The 20,000-nt window shown below is 46.4% G+C and overlaps 1 protein-coding gene across 3 annotated transcripts in view; it reads left to right on the forward strand.

Annotated features, from left to right (window-relative positions):
- LOC138210342 (protocadherin-1-like) overlaps positions 1-20,000 on the forward strand; it is a 126,700-nt gene that overhangs the window by 7,217 nt on the left and 99,483 nt on the right. For all 3 annotated transcript variants that reach the window (XM_069169431.1, XM_069169434.1, XM_069169432.1), the window contains exons 2-3: positions 3,923-4,748; positions 9,037-11,220. In XM_069169431.1, coding sequence (XP_069025532.1) covers positions 3,945-4,748; positions 9,037-11,220 — 2,988 coding nt within the window. In that variant the 5' untranslated portion in view covers positions 3,923-3,944. The remainder of the gene's footprint in view (positions 1-3,922; positions 4,749-9,036; positions 11,221-20,000) is intronic.

Here is a 20,000-nt window from a genome sequence, read left to right on the forward strand (position 1 = left end):
TATCTAAACGATGCTGCAAAATTGTATCTTCTAATATCTTCTAAGTCTTTATTTAATGATTATATTTGCCATCAATCAATCTGTAGTGGAGCGAAAAGTTCAATATTTGTCTCTTTGTTGAATAGAAAATTCTCAAGTACGGAAATATTCTACTTAAATAGTACTTGAGTAAATGTCTGTTTTTATTTCTTAAATGGACAAAATCATTTCACCAATCGAGGAGATTAATATATTTTTGCAGGTTAAACAAAACAAAACACGTCAATTAACGACGTTATCGACAGTTTTATTGCCCAGTAAGATTTCACAGATTGAATTTGTCTAAACTAAAAAAAAAAAAAAAAAAAACAGAAAAGTCAAATAATACTAATAATTTTATTAATGTCACCAATAAAAACAACATTACAGTATTATTGTATTGATTAGACAGCCTCTTAATTCATCTGATTTTCATGAAGTTTCAGGTAAAAACTCGTATTTGTCGGTTAGTTTTGTGAGTTTATGAGTAAATGAGTTTAAATGTGAACGATCGTTTCAGTGTTAACAGAAATCCTGCACGTGGTCATTTGAAGCAGAGAAAGCTGTGCCCGTGAAGCTCCGCCCCCTTCTTTAATGTAATGTGCTGGAGTTTAGTGATGCAGGTGGGACGTTACCATGGAGACCACTCTGAATATCAATAACGCTCACCGGGGTTGTAACCCGCCGCCATCAGGCTGCTTTGTCATGTACAAGTTGAGAGCTGTATTTTGGCCACGCCCCCTTTCTCTCTCTCTATTGTAAGTCTTTGTCTCTTGACCGCTCGTCCAGCCGTCAAGACAGTAACTGCCCCGTCTCCTTAGACATGGAAATGTTACTGTCCTATTGTCATGCAGCAGAGACACACACACACACACACACACACACACACACACACACACACACACACACACACACGGGTGAGGGGGGTGAGGCTGGCTGGTGAGAAAGTTTGAGACTGTGGGAAAAAAGACAAGCTGGACAATCTCTGGCTCACCCGTCCTCGTCCCCTGAGGACACACGCACACGTTAGCATGTTAGTTCACATCAGCACGACAACAGGAACTTTGATTTTTCTATTTACATCCAGTTTTTTCTCACGACCTCACGAGATATTTACGTTCTTAATCTGACCCCCGTCTCTGGAAACAACTGGACTAAAATAATAACATCTGGTTTTTTGCTACCCGAAGCCCTCGAGATGCACAAATCAAACGCACCTCCATCTAAATGAGGCTAAACGACGTGAACAAATGAGCAGATTTCTATTTAAATCACCCGCCGAGCCCGGTTGGTTGAATTGAAAGCGGCGGTCGCCCCCGGAGGGTTCATATGTCAGCTGTGATTCAAACGTTTACATTACTGACCACACAAACCCACCATCTCAGTCACTTTACAGCTGCTGCTGTCGGGTTGCGTTTCAGTCACATGTTGAACAGAAATGATGGGATGTCGATCATTAGATTTCTAAGCCTGCAAGAAAAAAATAGGCTTTGAATGTTTTCTACCTGATTTCCGTCCAGATTCTGCTGACCGACGATCCTTCAGCTGATCTCTTGACGTCCGTCTGTTACCGCCGTGGAGATTCCTGGAAAAGTTATGAAATTATAAAAAGTGTTTTCAAAACCTGGAAAAGTTTGCAGGTAAAAATCCCCGAACATTTCCCAACGTGGAGAGAAATACATTCATCATATAACTCATTTAAAAAATGAGCTTCCTGAACCCGCCCACAAAGTAACAACCAATCACAGGTGCTCGGTGCGGCTACGCAGCTCCTGATTGGTCTGACTTCAAACTACCTAAATACACAAGTAAAAATGGGGGAAAATATTAAGTTACGGAAAAGTTTTGAAAGATTAATTGGTGAAAATGTGCCGGAACCACAATGGTGGTATCGAAAAAATAGATCTGATATAAATATAGTGTAACTTAAAAACACTCATTAGCTTCTCGCCAGCTTTTTTATCGCGAAAAGTTTAAAAACAACGTCTCCAACGTCCCGACGGAGAAATCAGAAACACCTGAGTGTTCAGGTGTAAAAACAAAAAATCTGTAATTGAAGAAAGAAAATCAGGAAATCTCTTGAATCCAACAACTCCTGAGCGACATCGTCACCTCCTTCTGTCTCCTCCTTCTCTCACCTCCTTCTCTCACCTCCTTCTGTCTCCTCCTTCTCTCACCTCCTTCTGTCACCTCCTTCTGTCTCCTCCTGATGTTTTTTTCCTGGTTTATTTTCACCTGCTGGCAAATGTGACGTATTCATGTAAAAAAAAAAAAAAAAAAAAAAAGGGGAAATAAACATTTACAGGAAACAAAATGTTTTCTGTAAAACCAGTTAATCAGTGACAAAAAAAGACAAACATCGTCTCTACAAAAACAAAACACGCCTGTTGTCACGGCTGCGTTTCCACGGCGACGCGCGGAATGCCGGACGGGGGTCAGAAGGTCGGAGGTCGGAGGTCGGCGATTCGAGGTATTTGTCGGCTCTGCGGAGAGAAAAATGTGTGAAAAGAAACACACACACACCCGCTGAGAGGTCCGGGGGTAATTAGGTGTTCGTCTCCGCGGGGAGTCGAGCGGCCGACACTTCACGGTTGCTGCTTTCCAGACACGTTTACGACGAGAGGCTCCGCAGCTGATTTTACATTTAAAAGCTCGAAAAGTTCTCGGAAACAATCACCGACTCTTAAAAACCAAGAAACAATCACCGACTCTTAAAAACCAAGAAACAATCACCGACTCTTAAAAACCAAGAAACAATCACCGACTCTTAAAAACCAAGAAACAATCACCGACTCTTAAAAACCAAGAGGAAACTCGTGCCGTTAAAACGGACTAATTTACAGTCGAATACGGACTGAATGTAAAAGTGCAACAACTGCAACGTTTGCAGCTTTTTTTTTCTGCGGTTGCTGCTAATTTTAAAATCCATATTTGTACGATTTTGTGCCTTTGTTTTTAATAAGCGTCTTCGTCGACGTCCACCAGGTTAAAATCTTGTGCCGTCGCTTTTCCTGCAGACGACGTGACTTTTGAGATGTTTGGTTTCTCCTCTTGATTTTTTTTAATTTTTTTTTTTTAAATAGCTTTTAGCTTGAGTTGAGATGTTGTGTGGAAGCGGCCTGACGTGTTGTTTCCTGCGTGAACAGCTGATCTGATGCGCGACGAGTCGTTCAGGTTTTAAAACCACGTCGTTATTGTGGAGTCGATTTTATTTTACAGTCGCTGAATGAATTCATACGAGGACCGACTTCTTCCCTCGTGTGTGTCGGAGACGTAACAGGCTCAGAATATATACAAGCCTTTACTCCTCCGTGTGTGTGTGTGTGTGTGTGTGTGTGTGTGTGTGTGTGTGTGTGTGTGTGTGTGTGTGTGTGTGTGTGTGTTTGTTTGTTTGTTTGTTTGCTTGTTTGTTTGTTTGTTTGTGTGTCTGAGACGTTTCACTGCCAAGAAGAAGGAAAAAAAAAAAACCGAAAGAGAGAAGAAAGAGTTGATGTGAAGCAGCGTCTGGTTGAGACGTCGTGTTTCGAGCGGCAGACTTCAGGTTTGAGTGTCGTCGTCTCTTCAGGGATCCGACGAGGTTCAAGGAAAGAGCGGATGTTCCTGTAAACATGCAGCCTGAGACTCGTCTTCTTTCTGTCGCTCGCAGCGGCGCTCGGTTTGTCTTCCTGTCAGAGCGTCGCGACTGGCAGCGGCAGGAAGTCGTCGCTCTGTGCTGCAGGCGACGTGTCCACCTTCAGGTCTTCAGATATTTAAGACACCTTTACTGTCTCCGGGAGACAAACGGGACGATCTGTTCCTGAACATCTGGGACGTAAATCTGAGAGCGGCGGCCGGTCGGTCGGCGTCGTCTCTGTGAGTGACGGCCGGTTTCGCTCATCCGTCTCCTCTTTTCTGTCCCTTTCAGAGCGGCGTTGTCCGGCGGAGACATGGCGGCGCTGAGACGGGCGGTCCTGGCCGTCGTCCTGCTGCTGGCGTCGTGCGGCGCGGCGCCCACCGACATCCTGTATCGGGTTCCTGAGGAGCAGCCGCCCAACACGCTGATCGGCAGCCTGGCGGCGGACCGGGGTCTGCCCGACACCGGCCACCTCTACAAGCTGGAGGTGGGCTCGCCGTACCTGCGGGTGGACGGGAAGACCGGAGACATCTACACCACCGAGATCCCCATCGACCGCGAGACGCTGAAAGACTGCCGCAACGTGTTCGAGGGCGACAAGTGCTTCCTGGAGTTCGAGGTGTCGATCACCGACATGGTGAAGGGCATCGGATCGGGGCCGCGGCTCATCGAGGGACGCATCGAGGTGCTCGACATCAACGACAACACGCCGCAGTTCTCCTCGCCCATCCTCACCCTGTCCATCCCCGAGAACACCCACATCGGCGCCCTCTTCTCCATCCCCATGGCGACCGACAGGGACTCCGGCTCCAACGGCGTGGCCGAGTACTCGCTGAGCACCGGGCCCGACGCCGACCAGCTCTTCACCCTGCAGGTCGCCGTGGACTCGGACGAGAAGCTGCCGCAGCTGGTCGTCATGGGCAACCTGGACCGCGAGAAGAAGGACTCGTACGACCTGAACATCCGCGTGGTGGACGGCGGGAGGCCGCCGCGGGCGAGCAGCGCTCTGCTGCGCGTCACCGTCACCGACCAGAACGACAACGCGCCCAAGTTCGAGAGGAGTCACTACGAGGCGGAGCTGCCGGAGAACAGCCCGCTGGGACACTCGGTGCTGCAGGTCAGTACACACACACACACACACACACACACACACACACACACACACACACCACACACACACACACACACCACACACACACACACACACACACACACACACACACATACACACACACACACACACACACACACCACACACACACACACACACACACACACACACACACACACACACACATCTGAACCAGTTACTGTTTGATTAATTTATTGACACAGAGCTCATCAATAGCAACTCAAATACATTTTTTAACCAACGTTCTCCAAACAAACATCAAAATTTACTGCATTTTTATATTTTATAGCTTTTTAAGTTGATTTTTTTTTATTTATTCTGGAGACAACAAGCAACTTCAAGATGTTTGTAAAACTTCTGACGTGTATTTTTCACAAATTAATTGATTTAATGTAAAAAAAAATCTGTTGTTTTCTTCGATCCTGATCGACTTATGAACGGAAACAAACTTTAAATATTTATATTATTACACAAACTGTCCTTCAGATCCTCCTTTAACCAGGAAGCAGAAACCTGATCGACACCTTTTAAGGGGGAATTTAAAGGTTCAAATGTTGAACATTAATCTGGAACAACAGGCTGCTGAGGTCACGCGTGAAAATTCTTTGTATTTTAATTAAAAATAAATAAGAGATGGAGAAACGGTTGTTTTTTGAATTGTCGGTGCCGGTGAGGTCTGAGAGCTGCAGGACGACGCGGTGCAGCGACTGCACGTAACGCGCTGCTCAATTATCCGTGCGGACAGATGGTTGCGGCGGAGGTGAAGCAGGGCGTGGGATTGCTGCGTGTAGTCACATATTAACCACTGATTCTACTTCACCTTTGAGCCGCGGGGTGCGGTGAGGAAGGCGGTGGGGGAGGGGGGGGCAGGACGTGATGTCAGCAGAAGCCAGCTCACCGTGTCATCCTCCGGCCCTGCTGCCTTCCCTTCCCCAGCTGCAGCCTTCCAGCTTGCCGTGCATGACTTAATCTGAGTCAGTCATGAGATTATCCACGGGGCTTATTGGTATTATTGCTCTGGATGTGGCTCGTTGCGTTTCAGAGTCGCAGAATTCATTTCACTTAACGTGAGTGTGAGGAAAGCGGTGATGGTGCAGCGGCAGCCGACCGACCGACCGACGACGCGCTTAAAAACAATCGGGCCGACGGCGGCGGATCTGCTGGATTGTGACGCCGCCGCAGAGCTGCATGTTTCAACCTATTTATCTTCTCGTCGAGTTTCAAAATGAAGCCACGCAGTTTTTTAACTTTAACTTTGTGTCACTTTACATCTGTAAAAATCCCATTTAACATAATTTCCTATCTCTGAATTTACTCTTAAAGCCCCTTTTGTTAATGTTAAAGTATTTATAACATGAAATAACGTTTTGAAGAGCTTTCATCTTAAACTGTTGCTCATTCAGTCATGAATATTTAATTTGACTAAAATATCTTAAGTCTTTTGTGTTCAGTAGCTTTTAACCACATCTCATCTTCTGTAGAAGGAGGTGAGGAAGACCATGAGATGTAGTGAAAGTTCATGTGGACCTTGATTTATCATTAAAATACCAAATGAGCAGCTGAAATACACTTTAAAAGCTTCTAAGTTTACCTTTGATTGAAGACTTTTCCCTTAATTTAAATATTTATGATTAAAAAAGTTACAACAAAAGTTAAAATGAACAAAAACCTTTCATGCATTTTCATTATTCAGAGTTTACATTCAAAAAAGCTCAAATAAAATGCTTCATCGGGACCGTTTGGGTTCGTTTTTTTGATCAGATTTCCACAACTGTCGTCACATTTTGTTCCAATTCTTTTCCTCACACCTGATTGGTGCACTGAAGTGTGTGACATCACCTCTTTAACAGAGCTCCGCCCTTTTTCAAAAACTAAACTAAACAGAAACGTAGAAAAGTCTCATAAAAGCTCTAAAGTTGTCCGATTTTTGTGTCTGTGAAGGATCGAGTTAACAAGCTGATTGAGAAAAGGAAATCAATAATCAATAATTAAAGTTGTTGTGACTGGTCCTTTAAATCCAGAGCTCGTTAAAGACCGGATAATATGTGTAATTGCTCAATTCCCCTAAAAAGCCATTAAAAATGACATGCGTTTGACAAAAAGCTGCTTAATCATTCAAAAGAAGCAGCCCAGAATGATTTGAAGAGTCCAGCCTGACCCACCGTGTAATTATGTAATTTAGTCAATAATAAAGTCGACAGGATGTAAACTGTGATGGATTATATCTCTGCAAGATCATTTTCTTTGGGAATAAACTCTTAATATCTTCGTGGAATCAAGAGAAAGCGGCATAAAAAGGGATGTTTCCAGTTTCCAGTATCGGGTTTAGTGTCGTCTGGAACATGCAGAGCGTCTGAGGACTCGCTGGTTAATAGTTAACGGAGCGATAAAGAGTGTTTATTCTCGCCGTGCACCCGGACAGAGCGGCCTTGGAGAGCAGCCAGCGGCGGCTCGGGCCTCATCACGGCAGCCACTGTTCAATACACAATTCTCACAAGCTGTCAATAATTCACCGCCGTTTGGGTGATGTTTGCCGCTTAAAGCCGCACCGGAGGAAAGGAAATCAATATTATAATTTCACTTTCATGCTTTCTTTAACCTTAACCTCCCCCTGACTTGGATCGCTGATTTTCCTCGGTCACCTCGGGGGTGCCGGCGACGGACTGTCACAGTCTGTGATCCTGAGCAGACAGGAAACCAGATATTTATTATGTGGCAGCCTGAACTGCAGTCTGTTAAAAAGAAAATCCATCATTGGCTCTGCCGGCTACATCGAACCTTTTACACCCTGATTTCACTCCTAAATGTTCACTTATGAAACATCAACATCACATGTTCTTCGTCAGGTTGTTTCAGATCTTTATCGAAGCGGTAGGATGTTAAAAATAATATATGTAGCAGCTTAGCTTAGCATAAACACTGGGAACAAAGGGTAACAGCTAGCCTCGCTCCGTCCCAACGGTAACAAAATCTGCCCTCAAAGCTCGGCAGTTAAAGTTACACTTTATAGGATTAATGGTGACTGTTTTTTGGTTACACATTTGTACATTTAATAGTTTTTGCACAGAGAGGTGCAAAACAGGTGCTAGTAGGTGGATTTTTTTTTTGTCACCTTTGCTGGCAGCTCCCCACTTGCTTCCAATCTTTGTGCTGAGCTAAGCTAACTAGCGTCGGTCTGTAGCTTTGTGTTCATCCTGTAGAGAAGACACGGGTGTTTTCTAACTCTGGGCAAAATAACATTTATCATCACTGCTGAAGTCTCAGAGGTTTTTGTGTCCTTGGCCATTTTATTGTTTGTTTAAAAGGGCTTCTTTTTTTATTTATTCATTTATTTCGGAAACCAGTATTTTTTAAATTTAAATTTGTGAGAGATTATTTTGCTGAGTGCATGCTTGGCTCCGATCCAGCTCAGCTTTAAAAATGGAATAATGGCTTTAAAAATTTAACAAGCCTAATTGCATTGCTTGTAAGGTCCCAGGTGAAGGCTGCACGAAGTGCTGAACCAGCAGCACCTGGGACATTTTAAAAATAAGCTGTTCGACAACTAGTTCTACAACAACGACCTACATTCCTGAGCAGCATTGAGTGAACACGATTAAAAAGTATTAGACGTGTAGGTGGGAAGGGCGTCCTAATGAGCACATCCAAATTCACTAATTACCTCCATTTACTGTGGGTTTGGACACGTCAGGGCCCAGATTGCGGCTGGTGCCGGTCCGTGTCCTCTCCGGTGTCCTAATAGGCCCAGAGGAGCCGGGGCTTTTTTTTTTTTTTTTTTTTTTTTTGTCTGATAATGAGAGGAGCATTAACATTCACTCATCTGCCCATTAGATGCCAATGACCCGCTGCACGGCCGTTAGATGTTGTTATGTGGGCTTTGATCGTCTATTATGTTTCACACACACAGCAGAAGAAGAACCCCCCCCAGGAAAACATAAGGGGGCCTCGCGGTGTTGCATTAGTAATGGTCCTGACTCTTTGTAAGTCAAAGCAGATAAATAATCATCAAAATATAACTGAGATCATAATGGGAACAGGTGGTGTTGTGGTTTGCAGTGATTTCAGTGAGTCTTTTGCACTTTAAATTTGTGTATTTAAATGTTAATGTCACATAAAAGCAGGACAGGGTACTAACTGATACTTACGAAGTCAAAATAAAACAGCATTCCAGACGTTTATTGTGAAGTTGAAGGTGTTAAATATGAAATGTTTCCTGCATACGTGGTTCTTGTTTGGCTGAAAAGGTAACAACCATCTTCGTTTGCCCTCGTAGGTCCGAGCCAACGACGCCGACACCGGCACCAACGGCGAGATCGACTACAGCCTCCATCAGGCTTCGGAGACCGTCCAAAGGCTTCTGCGCATCGACCGCTCTACGGGCATCATCTACGTCAAAGGTATGGTGGACCGAGAAGAAGAAAGTTTCCTCAAGTTCTTTGTGGTGGCCAAAGATCGGGGGCCCAATTCCAAGAGTTCCAAAGTCCTGGTGACGATCAACGTCAGGGACCAGAACGACAACGCCCCGGCCATCGAGATCCGCGGTATCGGCTTGGTGACGCACCAGGACGGTGTCGCCAACATCTCCGAGGACATGCCCATCGGGAAACCGGTGGCGCTGGTCCAGGTGTCGGACCGCGACGAGGGGGAAAATGCCGTGGTGACGTGCGTGGTCGCCGGTGACGTCCCGTTCCAGCTCCGACCCGCGAGCGAGTCCGCCAACGATCGGAAGAGGAAGTACTTCCTTCAGACGACGACGCTGCTGGATTACGAGCGCGTTAAGGATTACAGGATAGAAATTGTTGCCGTGGATTCTGGGAACCCGGCGCTGTCCAGCTCTAACTCCCTCAGAGTCCAGGTGACGGACGTGAACGACAACACGCCGATCTTTTCCCCCACGTTGCTCGAGGTGGACTTCCCTGAAGGCAACCAGCCGGGCGACCAAGTGCTATACATTGTGGCGACGGACGCGGACAGCGGCACCAACGCGGAGCTGGTCTACAGCATCGTGGAGCCCTCGGCCACCAGGCTCTTTGAAATCGACGGCAACTCCGGGGAGGTCCGCGTGAAGAACCTGCTGGATCGGGAAGAGACGGAGCGCTACGAGTTCCGCGTGGCGGCGGCAGACAAGGGCCTCCCGAGTAAAACCGGCACTGCTACGGTGGTGATAAATGTTCTGGACCGCAATGACAATGACCCCAAGTTCATGCTGAACGGCTACAGCTTCTCAGTCATTGAGAACATGGCTCCGCTCAATCCGGTCGGCGTGGTGACCGTCACGGATGCCGATAAGGGTGAGAATTCCCAAGTGAGGCTCTTTGTGGAACCGGACAACGGCAAGTTTGTGATCCAGAACGGCACGGGAACCATCCTGTCCAGCATCTCCTTCGACCGTGAGAAGGAGAGCACCTACACCTTCCGCCTGAAGGCCATGGACGCCGGTGATCCGCCTCGATCCTCCTACGTGGGAGTGACCATCAACGTCCTGGACGAGAATGACAACGCCCCCTACGTCACCAAACCGGCCAACTCCTCCTACACGTACCTGACGCCCGTCACACCACCGGAGACGCGTGTGGAGGTGGTGGAGGCCGAGGACATTGACGCCGGACCCAATGCTGAGCTGTACTACGCCATCACAGGCGGAAACCCATACGGCCTATTCCAGATCTCACCCAACAGCGGGGAGATCACTCTGGCGCAGGAATTCACCGGCAAACACAAAGGGCTCCACCGGCTGGTCGTGAGAGTCAGCGATAAAGGCAAACCTCCTCGCCACACCACCGCTCTGGTCCACGTCTTCGTCAACAACACCAAGTCCAACGTGTCCCTCATTGAGGCGCTGGTGGGACACAGCCTCTACACCCCTCTGGACCGGGACATTGCCGGAGATCCCAACTACGCCCTCGCTCAGCGCAGCAACATCCTGTACGGCAGCCTCGCCGGTATCGCCGGCGTGATCCTGGTCATCGTGGCCGTGGTGGTCATCAGACACCGGCTGCAGAAGGACACCAAGAGCGGCTACCAGGCCGGCAAGAAGGAAAGCAAGGACCTGTACGCTCCCAAGCAGGGGCCCAAAAATGGCAAAGGGAAAAAGAGCAAGAAGGGGAAGGCTCCGAAACCGGCCAAGCCGCTGGAGGAGGACGAGGAGGCCAGCCTGCAGAAGGGCCTCAAGTTCAACCTCATCACCGATAACGTCAACGACAGCCCCAGAATCTGCCTGCCCCTCAACTACCCGCCGGGAAGCCCCGATCTGGGCCGCCACTACCGCTCCAACTCCCCCCTCCCGTCCATCCAGCTGCAGCCGCAGTCGCCCTCCGCCTCCAAGAAGCACCAGGCCGTTCAGGACCTGCCCGCCACCAACACCTTCGTGGGGACGGGCGACAACAACTCCACGGGCTCCGACCAATATTCGGATTACAGCTACAAGGCCAACCCACCCAAATACAGCAACAAACAGGTAGGAGACTACGCAAACACGCCAATGTACCCCAGGGACATCTATTGGACCAACCGGGTGTGGTAGGGACTACCACACCCGGTGACGCTGGGACTTACTTGGCACTGCCAATATTCTTCCACCAAAGCTGCACTGATCCCCCCCCCCCCCCCCCCACACACACACACACTTCCAAAGGGCTGTTCCTCCCTTTGTGTTTTTTTGTTTTGGTTTGGTTCTGTTCACCATTTCTATTCAGTTTTTTTTTGGTTCTCACTTCAACATGGACACCACAAAGCGCAACAGTCATGAAGGATTTACATAAGCGATAGACCAAATATGGGCTTACCAATATTTATTGTTTGATTTGATGTTTTTCTGTTGATGTTTCTGACTCAAATGTTTGATTTCTTGCAGTATTTAATGAACAATATCTGTTATATTACACAAAAAAGATGTCATAACTCTTTACAAATCTAGAAATACAAGTGAATATGGGTCAGTTTTAATATTGGAAATCCCATATGGGTCTATCCTCTGCATCTATATGTTTGTCATTTGTTCTGTTTTGTGTTGAGTTTCACCTTTTTCACGGCGGGTTTAAATGAAGGAGGTTAAAGTTTTTTTTTTATTATTCCACCTGGACTTCTTTGTGTGGCCGTTGAAAGGTTCACGCTGACATCCTTATTAAGTCTGAATGTGTTTTTCTTTTCCTTTTTTTCCCCATTTTTTTTCTGGAGAGCTGACTGGAGGTTTTTAAAGCTGCTCTTTATGGCAGGATCAGCTTGTTGAAGTGTGACAAAGAGTGACTGTGAATTCCTGAGTTTTTTTTTTTTAGTTTTTTTTATTGTTTCTTGGCTTTTCTTTCGGCCAAGAACGAGGACTGGCTGAGCAGCACTTTAGAAGTGTTTCCATCCAGTTTCTGACCAATTTAAGGTAATTTCTCCTCAGACGGGGAGCTGGGTCGTGAAAAAGAGAAAGAAAGGAAAGGGGGGGAATAAGAAGGATGATGGAGGGAGTAAGGGGTTGTAAAAAAAAAAGAAAAATCCATTAGACTATGAAGGAAAAGGTACCCGAAGACTAAATACAACCATCTCCTGACCTCCGCACTTCCTGTCAGGTCGGCTGAAATACGACTTTTAATTTGCCGTGTTCCCAATCACCGGGGCTAAAAAGTCAATTGTTTGCACAGATTAATGGCAGGTAATTTTCCAGCGCGCCCACTTTTTCGCATTCTTTTTTACCCAGAGTGCCTTGCTTTACTCTATTTAATGTAAAAAAAATAAAAATAAAGGAGTGGGGGTTTGGGTTGAGATTTGAGATGGGGGTCATTAACTGTGATCGTGACGAGCTGTTTTTAGCGGGTGTGAAAATTTAAAAAAAAAATGTCACGCGCACTGTGAAAAAAAAGACAATCAATACGTTGCCGTAGCGATGTTCGGACTGTACATATTTTGTTTTTGTTTTTTGTGTGTGTCGTGTGTGAGCGTAATGCTTTTTTTCAAAGACTTCACCAACCGAACCAAAGACTCACTAACACACACACACACACACACACACACACACACACACACGTTTCCATCCTCATCACCATCAACACAGGAAGCTGAGAACTTTTGTTTCCTTGTTTGTTTTTCGGTCGAGCGGACTTCCTGCCGCCGCCGCTGTGTTTAACGTTTAGCCCGTTTACACGTGAGCCCGCCGGCGTCGGTCGGCGGAGTCGAACCCACGCTGCCTCGTTTCAACTCCATCACACACCTGTTCAGTCATGTACTCTTCTTCTCTGGGGGAAATAAATGTACAGTGTTTTCTTTCTTTTTTTAAAAAGCAGATTTTTATTTCAATAAACATGTTCCTTTAAAATGTTAAAAGTGGCGATCTCTGTTGCATTCACTGGGGCTCCTGAGGTGGGCGGGGGCAACAAAAAAAAGAAGTGAATAAACAGGGGAATATTATGGGAACGCCGCCAGGAGAGGTACAGTACTTCATTTTTCATTTCCATCCTTCACACGCGGAGAGAGAATATATTTGGCACGAAGCGTTTGCAGATTAGTTTCGGCTGTTCTGAGCTGATTTGGTTAAAATGTCATTATCAAGAGGAAGAAATTGAATTTCTCCGTGTTGGCAGTGAATTGTGTGTCGGGAGTTTTCTCAGTAAACAACTGATTCCTGCTGAATATTCAACCTGAAATTCACAATCAGTTGTTATACTTATTAGTCTGGTGCTCATTTTCTTCAATCTTTGGACCTGAATTCTCAATTTGAATGTTTTATCAACAAGTGATGTCATTAAATATCTTATTTTGTTTTACTAGCGTGTAAAAATCCAGCAGATTGTAACACTTGAGAAGTTTTAAAAAAAAAAAAGAAAAGTCTAATTTGGGGAATTTTTTGCTTGAAAAAGACTCAAAATATTTGCTAATTAACTTTTGTTTGCTCAACTAATTGAATAATTGTTCCGGCTCTAAACAGAACTGAAGAATAATTTGACTTTAAGCTCGCTCTCTCTGCCAGCTGCTCCGGTTAAGGACTGAAATATTTTGGCAAATATTGGACGGATTATCGAGAAGTTTTATGCAGATATTAAACGTCATCAGAGGAGGAACCCAGACTTTCATCTATAACCACTAGGAGGTCAAAATTCATGTGAAATATCTCCACGAGCGGCCTGATGAACCGAAGAAGACTCGTCCTGTTTGTCAGCTGCTGGCGGCCCTTTGTTTGTTTGATGTGGTCTTTTATTAATCGAGCGTGTGGGCGTGAACGACTGCAGCAGCGCTTCCCAACCACTAAAACCGAGTTTCTGTCACACGTCGACAAATTTGACGGATTTTTAGATGCCGAATTAAAGTGAAATTATTAAATATTGAGCAAGAAAAAAGCAAAACGTCAGAAAAAATTCTTCTCTTTGGAAAACGTCTAATTTACCCCGACTGGCAGTTTTGAGCAGGTTAGCATGTTAGCAGCTGACTCAGCTGATTGCATGAAACAGTTCATGTAGTTCAAAAAAACAATTTAAGACCAAAACAAACAGGAAATAAATATCAATGATGAAACAGATGAAATAATACAAATATTAAAGCTGTTTTATTTTGTGTTTGGTGCAGACATGTCCAGAAATGTTTTCTCTCCTCTGACATGAACACGTCCGCCATCCTGTGTGTGTCTGTTCCTTTAAATCCACCTACCTACCGGCATGTGGCCTGAACACACACACACACACACACACACACACACACACACACACACACACACACACACACACACACACACACAAATACACACACACACGCACACCCTGCAGACTTTGAACCTGCAGCACAAAAGGTGGGCCGAGATCAAAAACCGGCAGGTGCTGAACCTGCCAGGTGGTGGGGAGGGGTCAAAGGTCAAATATCACTCAAGAGCAGCTATTAGCCACCGTGAGTGCAGAGGTCAAAGGTTAATAACAGGACTCCGAGGCTCCTCCTCCTCCGTCTGGGCTCCACATTAACAGTCCGCCGGTGTCACCCATGTGCTTTTTTTTTTTTTTACGCTGACGGACTTGGCCGTTTCTATGGTAACGCGACGACCTGTGTGTGTGTGTGTAAGTGAGTGTGTGAGTGTGTGTGTGTGTGTGTGTGTGTGTGTGTGTGTGTGTGCTGACTCATAGTGCTGACCAACCCCCCCACACCCCCCCCTCCGAGCCAACACAATCCCTCCTTCTATGGAAAGCTCTGCCCTTTGAATGAAGAGACGAGAGTGTGTGTGTGTCTGTGTGTGTGTGTGTGTGTGTGTGTGTGTGTGCCGCCTGTCATTCAGTTTATATAAGCTCCGAGCCGAGTTGTTTGTTCCTCTTCTCCCACATACTGACTGATGTCATGGATTGAGTTACATATTTCTATGTAAATAATCAGACATGTCAAAGTGTTTCTGTGTTTTATTTTCACTTATTGAAAGGAGCCGCGGACGTTTATTCACTCTGAGACTCAGATGTTTTGGAGGCCGGTGGTTATCGGCAGGTGGATTGTGACCTCTGGGAGTCGGACAGGTTTTTCAGAAATGAGCTGCAGGCGTTCATCTCAACACGTTTGATAAGAAAAAGTAAACGGCAGGTGTTTATATCTGTTTCTCCGTATCGCTCTGCAACCGTGCAGCAGAAAGTCTCGTATCATGGGACAACAAGCACCACCTCTGTTGTTTCACTGAGTTTGATTCATGATCTGTTGTACACAAACAGCGAAGCAGCAGTATCTGAGTTTCCGAGTCCGCAGCGATCTGAAGGCCTCAGTGGTGAAATTATTCAGCAGCGTCTGAAGGTGGACGATCCAACAATCAGACCCACAAAAAGTTCGGAAGTTTTCTTTATTAATTTGTTGTAATTTTGGAAGACCAACCTGTTTCTGTTGGTTCCAAACGATCAAACCATATAAACTGTGTGTAAACTGTATTTCGTAGCTTCCGAAAGTGTCTTCAGCTGCAATACCAGCGAGTGCCACTAGAGGTCGGCTCCAAAAAGCCTCCGGCTCCATAGACTCCCATTCAACTTCTCTCATCAAATCCAAAGTGAATAAAATGTGTCCATCAGTTATCTCGGTGTTGTTAGCTAAAGTCACTCCTTCTTATTAGTTTTCTGGAGGTCCATCTGAAAATAATCCCTTATTCATTAGAAAAGAAGATTCAAGAAGACCTGTTTTTGGGGGCGTGTCTGTTTGATTGACAGGCCTGTGGTGCAGTCAGGTTACAGCTATCGGTGGGCGGGACGTAGTCTTGTCAGGTTTCCAATCAGATTGGTCAGATCCACCGCTGGCTCCTCCCCCAGCTCGTCCAAATATGGTCACTTCCTGTTCCAAACCAACAGGTGACGTCACTGTTGTGTTGTTTAAAAATGTTGGCGCATTCGTTGATTTGCTTGACATGAAAGTTGGTGAGATTGTCGTCCCTCAAAACAGCCTTCACTGTTAGATCCCCTTTAATGTTGCCGCCACGTTTCTGCTGTTGCCGCGGTGACAGTTCCCTTGTCCTGTTATCTTGTTTTGGCGTACGATAAACCTTCAAACTAACGGATCTATTACTCATCTGGGAGTCGCTTTCGAACTCCAATCTGCCGCCGGAGCTTCGTCTCATGTCAGATCAGACTCCTGGACTGGTTCCCAAACTCTGGTTCCAGATCTGAGAGGGGGTCATCATTACACAAATATTTCTGTAAAATACTTTCACCACTTCAGGTTGCAAAAAAAAAAAAAAAAAAAAAATTGCTTCAGAAGACACAATCAGAGAAAGAAAAGAAAAATCAATCTTTGGTTCGACTTTTCTCAGCTTATTTCTATACAGGTCTTTGTTTTCCAGGAAACCACTGGTGCCCAGGATAAAAAAAGATGTGTCGTGAAAAAAAAAAAAGTGCTTCCTGCAACTACAATAACTATCAGACCACCGTTCACCTAAACGTTCAGCTTTCAGCCACGCAAATATGAAGATCCCGGAAAACGGCACCAAAAAAAACGTGTTGGCTAATCAGATAATCAGTTTACTCGGCTTCAGTTTCAGCGTCGTCGAACGATGTGAAACAGGTGTTTTTAAATCAGTAGCAGGTGTCGCTGCAGTTTGACTGACGGAGGACTTCCTGTGTCTCTGCGATCCGGCTCGCTGTCAGGAAAAAGAAACCATAATGGCAGCCATTAGACGGGCGGCGGGTGGACTTTTTTTTCCCTTCTCTGAGAAAATTGCAGCAATTTCACAGCAGCGGCTAAAATGTAGTCATGCAGGGACGGAGCGTCTGTCATCAGCCGGACGGCGGCGAGTACGGAGACCGCAGACGTTACTTCAGTTACAAGCACCGCAGGTTCAGAGCTGGTTTCAGTCACCTGAAACTCTGAAGGTTTCTACTGGTCTGTTTCCGACTGCAGGACTTTTTCTAGGAACCCAAGTCTTCACCTGCACGCTCGTGTTTTGCTTCTTTGGCATTCGATACCTCACGGAGAGACCCGGGGGACGGTGGAGGGGACGGTGGGGGGGGACGGTGGGAGGGACGGTGGAGGGGACGGTGGGGGGGGCGGAGCTAATGTGAAATTTGAAGGCACCTTCAGACCCAAAATTTCAGTTCGCGCCGACGGGGTGTTTTTTGATCCATTGTTTTACATCAGGTGAATCCCGATGTTCTGATCATGTCCTCGTTTCTCTGGTTGCGCCCTCTAGTGGAGTTGTCCAGTAACAGAGTACAGAGGCGAGTGTGTGAGCGATAACGATGCGAGTGGTTGTCGACGTGAACGCGTGGTTTAAAAAACAATCGTTAAAATACACCAACTCCTCTGAACTGCTCCCGAAAAAAAGAAACTGATGAAATTTCACGGCAGAAATTTGCATAACATTTCCGAAGCTCTCGATCGCCGTCCTCGGTCACGTTTGGAAGTCGCTGCAAATTCCATCCGACTACAAAAAGCCTGAAAAAACCCTCCGACAAACGCGGCCTCTGACTGTCGGGTCGGTGGTTTGGATCGCGTCAACGTCTTTGGACCAAATGTTCAGTTCTGCGTGTCGCGCAGCTACAGAACCAGCAGCCGGTCACGAAGTCACACGTTTTTAAACTCGCAAGTTACTAACTCGGAGATGAACACTTAAGAAACGTCTCAGCAGGTAAAAGACGACCAACTTGGAAACAGGAAGTCAATAACTTCCAAAACCGTTGACTTTTGGAGACGCAAGAGGAAAAACAACTTTAGGTATTAGTTGTAGGAATGTAGGGAGGTCATGTGTGTTCACAGGTTAGATCAGGTGGAGGAGGAGGAGGAGGAGGAAGTGGAGGAGGAAGTGGAGGAGGAGGAGGAGGAGGAGGAGGTGGGGGGGGTACCTGGTCACAAAGGGGCCCTTTGTGACACACATGCACAGACTCACATTATTTATCCACTCAGCACAATGTAATCCTCACTGTGTGTGTGTGTGTGTGTGTGTGTGTGTGTGTGTGTGTGTGTGTGTGTGAGAGTGTGTGTGTGTGTGTGTGTGTGTGTGTGTGTGTGTGTGTGTGTGTGTGTGTGTGTGAGTGTGTGTGTGTGAGTGTGTGTGTGTGTGAGAGTGTGTGTGTGTGTGTGTGTGTGTGTGTGTGTGTGTGTGTGTGTGTGTGAGTGTGAGTGTGTGTGTGTGTGTGTGTGTGTGTGTGAGTGTGTGTGTGAGTGTGTGTGTGTGTGTGAGTGTGTGTGTGTGAGTGTGTGTGTGTGTGTGTGAGTGTGTGTGTGAGTGTGTGTGTGTGTGTGAGTGTGTGTGTGTGAGTGTGTGTGTGTGTGTGTGAGTGTGTGTGTGAGTGTGTGTGTGTGTGTGAGTGTGTGTGTGTGTGTGTGTGTTAACAGTTGAGGCGTGTCAGACGGCGACACAACACCTCACCTCGTGATTCAAAAATGACATTTCTGTTTAAAAAAAAAAAAAAAAGCAGCTTGAAATTCTCCCACCCTGAGACGTCACCACTTTATTTGTACAACAGCTCGTGTTGACGAGCTGATGAAATAGTTTCAAGTGTAAAACAGTCGGAGACCGAAGCACGCAGCTGATAGACGGAATAAAAACGAGGTGTGTTTCGTTCCTTTAAAGGATCAAAAGACGTGTTTAAGAAAAGAACGAGTTGGAGAAAAGATGTCGTCGTGAATGTTTTAGCTTCAACAGAAGTCTGAACTCTGGAAACAAAAAACACTTTTAACTTCAGCCGAGAACTCAAACGAGCGCCGACGTTTCCGAGCAGAAACCGAAGCGATCTTCGCAGCCTTTTGTTGCACGTCTGCTTTTTCTGCTTCTGCATGTTAGAGGTTAAAATAATCTTTAGAAAACACGAACATCTTTTCATTCAGACGCTTCTTCACCGAAGATGTTCAGCCTCCATCTTCTGTCTGACGCCGTCGATCTCGGTCGTCCCCTCGGGCCGATTGTGTTGGAGACACTGAGACCACTCAACACTCAGATCAGTGTGTGTGTGTGTGTGTGTCTGTGTGTGTGTGTGTTGTCGTCTTGCCACCTGCTCCAACAACACAAGTGAAGTGGAACGGAAACCTGCCTGAGGCCTCACACACACACACACACACACACACACACACACACAGACACACACACACACACACACACACACACACACACACACACACACACACACACACACACACAAGAAAGAGAACAAGAACAAAACAGGCGACAGTAAATGTGAGCATGCAGCGAGGAGGGGGAGTAAAAGAGAAAGAAAAATGAGGAGGAGGACGAGATGAAGAGGAGTGCAAAACACACACACACACACACACACACACACACACACACACACACACACTCACTCAACATAGCATCATGTATGTTTGCTGTGTGTACATGTGTGTGTCTGCAGGAGGGCCGGTAGCAGGTGGTATGATTCAGGAGAGGGGAAGGTCGGCGCTCTGCACCACACACACACACACACACACACACACACACACACACACACACACAGAGGCTCACAGACACGCACACCTGTAGGCAGGGTCGGAGGTCAGATGCTGTACAGCTGCTCTGCACACCGGGCCGCTGAACTCCATCTATCTCCACGAGAGCGCACACACACACACACACACACACACACACACACACACACACACACACACACACACACACACACACACACACAGCTGACCCGGCAGCTTGTTGTTATCAGCAGTTCAGACGTTGACACACTGGCGGCCTGACAAACAGACGTGTGTTACGTTGTGACGCTGAGCAGCCGAGCAGAAACGCACAAATTATGAACAGAGTTTGGTTTGAGTCGAATCTCGGTGTCTTTATTTTGATTTGATTCACGATGTTATTAGAGTAAAAAAACG

This window comes from Embiotoca jacksoni, unplaced genomic scaffold, assembly GCF_022577435.1.
Source record: "Embiotoca jacksoni isolate LCO1_2020_lvr unplaced genomic scaffold, fEmbJac1.0.p SCAF_45, whole genome shotgun sequence".
In the NCBI taxonomy this organism is placed as follows: Eukaryota; Metazoa; Chordata; class Actinopteri; family Embiotocidae; genus Embiotoca; species Embiotoca jacksoni.